Source organism: Olea europaea, unplaced genomic scaffold, assembly GCF_002742605.1.
Source record: "Olea europaea var. sylvestris unplaced genomic scaffold, O_europaea_v1 scaffold204, whole genome shotgun sequence".
Taxonomy (NCBI): domain Eukaryota; kingdom Viridiplantae; phylum Streptophyta; class Magnoliopsida; order Lamiales; family Oleaceae; genus Olea; species Olea europaea.
Genome location: NW_019238304.1, coordinates 106,432 through 113,555, shown reverse-complemented (window position 1 = coordinate 113,555; position 7,124 = coordinate 106,432). Strand labels below are relative to the sequence as shown.

The window sequence follows — 7,124 nt, the reverse complement described above, 5'->3', positions numbered from 1 at the left end:
GTTGTCAAAGCTCAATTATGTTCAGGAATGACAATAGTCACATATTAAAATGTTACGATAGACCCTTTTACTAACATATAATTAACTAATGTATTTTGCATGTTGCAAAAAGACATTTTTGTTGTAGTGTATAACAGGTCACACATCACAATACATAGGACACACGTTTTTTGGGAAAATAAATTCGTAGATGTCACACGATTGAATTGTAGAGATCACAATCATTAAATTCCATTTGTATTATCACACATGTTACTATACATGAATTACATAGGTCACAATTGTTGTATTTCATAATTTAAGCCACAATGTTAAATGTCACATTAACAAAGTCACAAATAAACAATTTTGTATGTCACACTAAAAATAGAATTTCAAATGCCTCCATTTTGTCACAACTACGAATAGATATCTAATTATCGATGAAAGTAAAACGATTTCCTATTGTGACATAGAGAATGATGACTTTGACTGCATAATACGTGGAGGAATCTATGAATTCATGGACATACAATTTATTCTTTAGCATGTCACAAGTGAATTGATGCGATAACATTGAGGAAATCATCTGGATACCAACAACAATATTCATCTCAAGGTACAAATAATTATGTATGCAAAATTTAATTGAATATTAATTGTTTCTTCATGGTTTATTTATAGAAACTGATGAACTCCACAAAAAGCAATTTTGTTTAAATTGAATTTTGAACAACATTTAACATAATCTCGCTAACTACGAGGATTGTTAGGTCAAACTTGTAATTGACAATATCTAAATTAGTTATTGGCAGTTTCAGTATTAAAAATCATGAGTTATTGTATAGAGTCACAAGAGTATAGGGTTGGTATTGTAGTCTTTGAAGGAGTTAAAGGGATCAAAGATTGACCAAGGAGAAAAAAGCCGACGCGTTTACCACTTGTTGTACACGTACCTCGCATTCGAGCACTCATAGTAGGACCATTGGTTCTCAATCTTCGCGACCTAGGCACTCGAGCGGTGGACTCACCTCTCGACGGATGCAGGGAATTTTGCTCAAGTGTCAGATCGAATTCCACGAACCCAGTTCACGTAAAACGGTGATTTTAATTTGAATCCCTTTTACACCCAAACACTTCCATTATAAATGTATAGGAACGTCCCAATGTATGTTGATTCATTATAGAAATCACATTCTTAAAAATCAATAACAATTTCAAAGATCTCTAGATTCAACCATTTGATTTATTTTTCATAAATTAATCACAAACCTTATTACATTGGTTGAGCCTTGTTTTAAGTCAAAAGAATATTCATTGAAGTTCAAATCCATATATCCATAAATCTCTTGCCTTAGTCATAGATCAAACACAAGAGATCATTTGATCAATTACCAAACAAGAGAAGAGACGCTCGGAGTTCTAACGCTCTGAACATGCTCATTATTTGTGATCCACGTGGAGAGAAAAGTAGCCCAGATTTGTTGAAAAATGCAAGTCGTACAACCAAATAAGCTCTTGGCGATTTACAAGTTGGTGACCATAGCAATGATGGTTTAATAGTGTATGGACTAATTGTAATTTAATTTTTCTAGTGGATTTTACTGGCAAGTTCGTATAGAGATTTTTTATTCTGAAAAAGGGTTTTTCTCTGTGATTATATCTAGTGTTATTTACTTTATTGTTTTTTAAATTTTAATATTAATGTGATTGTTAACTTAGGGGTTAATTGGATTAATTACCTTAATCATCTAAAAAATAATAATTAAATGGCTTGTTGCTTGTTATTGATTAATTCCTCATATATTAATCTAGATATTTCCCAACAAGGATCTAACCTATTGATTTTGGGGATGGACTAGTAGAAGAAACGAAATAGGAAGAGAAATGGAACAATGTAGATATATGCATTCTTGCGAGGGCAAAAAAATAAAGAAAAATGATGAATAAGAAGAGATGGCTAGTACTTGAATGATCCATGCCCATCACGTATTTCCATTTCAAATGGTGTATTTTCTCTAATGGTATCTCTTCCATTATTGTTTTGGCTTTAGTCGATAATAATATTTTTATGAGTATTAGGGTTTTAGTTAAACACAAATTCGAAAACAATATTAAATGATCCAAAAGAATTTTTATTTAAATAAATAAATTTACATAAAGTTAAAAATATTAACTTTCTTTTTAGAAGTAGATATATATCCATTTTAATTTGTTGTAAATGTTTTGATAGTAATATAACTCTTCAATATAAGAAAATAAGAAAACAAAGTAAAAATACAAATCACAAAATTCACTGTGAAATTGCAACGAAATCCAAGTTTCCGTCGCAAGCTCAACGTCGACTTTGCAACAAAAAGAATTCATCATTGAAGCTCCCCTTTTACATACGAGAGAGATGTCAATTTGTTTCTATGCTAGATGTACAATTATTTAAACAATAATCGATGGACACATTCTCTTATACTATCTTGAGATATATTGAACTTAGACAAATGTTGCTAAATAAATAATGGATTCACAACAATAATCTTCGTCTATTCTTCTTTAGGTTGGCTATTGCCTATTGTTGATCAATTAGTTTGAATATGACGAATCAAGCTAAATTAATCACAACTTAGGGTCCTTCTAATATAACTTTTGCTTTTACTTATATTTCTAGTTGAAGAATTTTTGGAGGAAACTATCTTAATTTTTATTTGAAAACTAATATTTAAAAACATTTTCCATTTCGGAAGTACTTTTAAAAGAAGACATATTGAATCAGTTTCTTTTAAAAACTCTTTTAACTACCAAAATCACTTTAACAAAATTATTCAATGGGGTTCAAAAGCAACTTTTGTCTTTTCAAAACCCATGTTAAACGGGTCCTTAGTGTTTTGGAGCATGCAGGTTCCTGTTCGACTCCAATCTGTTGCCGTAGAATCATTATTCTAGGCTCAATAGATATAGACAAAATAAGTATGGTACCGCTAAAGTATCTTTTTCTTTACATGGAAGTCTGCGTAAACTCCCAAAATAAATAAATAAATAAATAATAAAAAAAGAGGAAACATTTACTTTTTTATAAACAGTCTGAGCATTACTTGTAATAGCAATACAGATTACATAGACACGTCAAACACATCACAATATGGCAAATACGCACACATGCACATGCTTTGTTCGTAGGAACAAGGCCATGGCTTATTTCAATAACATTTTATGTAACTTAAAGACGGAAAAACAAGCACTAAATGATACATTGATTGATGCTCCGTCAAGTCGAAAGAGTCATGCGATGGTCTGTTTCTCACTTCATCTCGAAGGAACTAATTCAAGGACTATTATTTTGTTTACATATATATTATTAATTATTGCGGCCGGGCAGTTTGTCCATGATCTTATCCATCATTCCCTTCTTCTCCTCGCCACGTTCTCCGGTAGCTTCATAACCTGCTGGAGTGGTATTCTTCGAAGCCAAATTGTAAGTTTGATCTTCCTTATTGCTACCGGTTAACTTGTCTTCTATTTTGTCCTTGAGTCCCTTCTTTCTCCTTCCACCTTGCCCATCGTCCTCCGAAGACTACAAATAATTACAACAATTATAAAATACAAAAATCTTTGAAATATTGAAAATTATATTTAAATAAATAAATGCGTCTTTTCTAACATTTATTTATTTATTTTCGATTGGTTAGTTCAATATAATATCTAAGTACGACTAGTTTAAAGTCTTGTGAAAATAAATCCTTGACGTATTCGTTGACAAGTCAAAAATTTATTGAAAGTGGAATTCTTTTGGTAAGTTTCATAGTAAACAATGTCAAAAATATGATTATTCTTCCTAAACCTTCGTTAGACCTATTAAAAGACGAAAAAGTGCGCCTCGAGGCATAACCCTGAGGTAATCTCAACAGTATAAGGATTCGATCCATGAGATATGAAATTGGATTTTTTATGAGCACCAATGTATAAACAAACTCTTATTCCCTCACCTATTGGGACATATCCCACGATTTATCTCTCTTTCGACACTCCAAGAGCAGGACAGTGGATGCCCTTAAAGTTGGGATTCAACTTTTAAAAGACAAAAAAGTGCTACACGTATAACATATTTGACAGTATGGTTGACAGCCTCTCAAATATAGGAGGAAATAGTCGTGGGACCCACGTTTATGAGAGGGCTACATTTCAATATTTAACCACGGGAAACCCCCCAATAAAATAAATATGGACACTACGACATTAATAAGATCAAATTTATCAGGCACTTGAGGGACATGTTAAAGACAAAATCTAAAGAAATGAAAACTCTAATCTTTAATGATACATACTTCTAAACGAGACGATTAATATTAAAATTTGAAGATTTCATCTTAAAAATGTGCTCCTAGAATTAACTTAATCCCTCAGAGTTGTATAATTATTTTATATTTATTCAGTAAGATTCATCCCATAATAGTTTAATAATATTCAACAAAAGGCAAGTGGAGCTTACGGAGCTGCCCGACCCAGAACGGCGGAGCTGCCCCTGATATTCACCAGTTAGGCTAGCGCCGTCAGTGGTGCCAGCACCAATCCCGCCGCCTTTATTTCCATATTCCCCTGTGGTGCCAAATTCTCCGACGTTACCTCCAGTGGCTCCATATTCTCCTGTGATACCTCCGGCGGCCTGGCGAACGGGGTTTCCATACTCGTCAGTCCGGCGTGTTTGATCAACGCATTGCTCTCCATATTCTGCCATTTCAACTGTACAATCAAATAACAAGCGGAAAAGGAAACTATAGCAGATTGTTAGCAATTTGATTGTCCCGCTACCACGTTTATATAAGAGCCATGGATCATGCAATGACTCTCTTTACTATGAAATGTGTCAGATATGTGTGGTGTCCGCACACTTCTTGGACACTCTTAAGACACGTCTTCGAACTAACAAATGTTTTTTTGTAAATCAATTCTGCTTTACCACATGACATTATTCAATTGGCCCCAAATATATTCACGTTCAATTTATTTCCCTGATTTTGACTTTGCAATGAATCACAATTTCTGGCCAAAACATTGTACCTAACATTTTATATGGAAACTATTATAATATGCACTATGATTTAAACTTTACACATTATTCAATTGGACAATTTAAGAAAAAAATCAGCCTGATTGACAATACAACAAAGGTCAATAATAGTGTAATAAATTATTGTACAAAGACCTTTACCCTTGGGAAACTATTTACCACATAAGGAGCATGTCCTCAACTTTTCAAGGGAATTAAAATAAAGTTAACCCTACAAATTTATTCCCAGTCTGATGAAATTAAAATTCAGATTTTAATTTAAATCAAAATCAACGATTAATTTAAATTACATATTTCAAGGGATTCATAACTTTTTAACTACACATTTTATCAATATTTATCAAACAGAGACTTAACGCCTAACATGTTATAAACCTATTATATGCATAATTCTTCGTTTAGTATAGTAATATAGTTATTTTAACCTAACAAATAACTACTCTGTGATTTTATAAACTTCACCAATAAAGATCAAAACATAAGATTAAGAAGTACGCAATTTTATAAAATTTAACTGACATGTTCTCAATATATCCGCATTATAATCTCAAACATTTCGTGTTTTGTCAGATTCTTGAATACCCTGAATGATAGAATGTTATTCGACTATTTAAAAACGGTCAATACCATAATCCAATTATTTTTTGCCACACACTTACTCTGTCAACTAAAGTATTAAATTCATTTGATAAAACAACATAACTCTTACGTGTCGATGTATTCTTTGTTGGACCATGCTACGTTATCTACCCCCACCTATCACAGTTTTCCCTCTGGCATTACCAGGGCCCATGTGGCCCTGGCAAAGGAGAATAACCCTTCCATGTTTCTTAGTGTAGTAGAGTGAAAGGGTGTCGGCAAGTTGAGTGATAACTCGTATAATTAGAACATTACAAGTGTTAGCAACATAATGGAGCCGACAGTGTCAAGTGTTTGCAGACTTTTGCTTGGAAAAATAAGCGAAGGACGTGTGTCTCCAATGGCAATCTTGAATTAAGATTGCTTATTAACTGAAAATTTTCTGGTGGGACACTACACCGCTAAAGAGACAAAATGGGGCTCCTTGCTGGCTCTTAGAAACAGTCTCACTGTGCACAAGTGTGAATTTGTTGTGATTGATTGAGTCCGTTCAAAGAAAACCCATCATTGTGGACATCAAAATCGGGCACAACTTAAAGTTATAATGCTAAAACGTTGAAGATTTAATGTGGTGCAGCTGCATATTTAACGTGACATCTACATGCTGTGTTAATGTTCATATTGACGTTTTCTGTCACGGAGAGATTCAAATTCACAAATTTAAATAGGTATAATCGAAAACCTCATTTTTTGAAGTTGGAGAGCTAAATCCCAACTAATTAAAAAGTTTGAAAGCTCAGCCATTATTTTTGTCTTGTAACTTTTTGTTAAGATATTTAAATGTACCAATATGATTTTATAATATATGATATCACTAACATCTTAGGTGTGGAGTTGAGATCTATTGCCCAACAATTCAAAATCTTCAGATTATTTTATTTAAAAATTGTTACACCTCATTCTACAAGAGATTATCTTATGACTTGCTGGCAACCGCAGTATGGAAGTTCGATTTGTGAGACATGAAATTGGATACCTTGTAGGTGCAATGTACAAGCAGCTCTTATTTCCTGACCTACTGGGGTACATCTCGCGATTTCCTCACTCACAAAGCTCTAACGGCGGGGCGGTGGGGGTTCACAAGATTGGGGTTCAACTCTTTTTCAAATAAAAATAAAAAGTCATGTAAGGCTCACACTTCACATCGTGTCCCTCATTTGCTATATTTGAAGCAGTTTGACAGGTGAACGAGGAAATTGAGGTGTCTCATCCGAAGCAAACGACACTTCTAGCGGTACTTTCGAGACGTGGTGCTACATCTTACTACAAGATATTGTCGAAGTGACCAATCTATGCCTGATAAAGAGTCTTTTGCAAACGTTGCCCCGATAGAATTTTTCGTACGATCTGCTAACGAATTTTGCAGCGCTTATAGTATACGACAAGTGAACTTTCTTGCATACTTTTCTAATTGTAGGCCTATCACAGAGGATGGCTATTTTTTATT

General features: G+C 33.5%; 1 protein-coding gene across 1 annotated transcript; it reads right to left on the bottom strand.

Moving 5' to 3' along the window:
• Nucleotides 1–3,022: 3,022 nt before the first annotated feature.
• On the bottom strand, nucleotides 3,023–4,780 carry LOC111379830 (dehydrin DHN1-like). Its single transcript, XM_023003265.1, has 2 exons — nucleotides 4,460–4,780; nucleotides 3,023–3,544 (listed from the first exon to the last, which is right to left on the bottom strand). The coding sequence occupies exons 1-2, from the start codon at nucleotides 4,703–4,705 to the stop codon at nucleotides 3,329–3,331; spliced, it is 462 nt and encodes a 153-aa protein (XP_022859033.1). The 5' UTR covers nucleotides 4,706–4,780; the 3' UTR covers nucleotides 3,023–3,328.
• Between the last annotated feature and the right edge of the window lie 2,344 nt (nucleotides 4,781–7,124).

What these genes read in the sequence shown, in the direction of transcription:
- LOC111379830 (XM_023003265.1), bottom strand. Translation starts at nt 4,705, where the DNA reads ATGGCAGAATATGGAGAGCAATGCGTTGATCAAACACGCCGGACTGAC. An exon ending in GTTCTGGGTCGGGCAGCTCC is followed by an intron (nt 3,545 to 4,459) that starts GTAAGCTCCACT and finishes AATTATTTGTAG; the next exon opens with TCTTCGGAGGACGATGGGCA.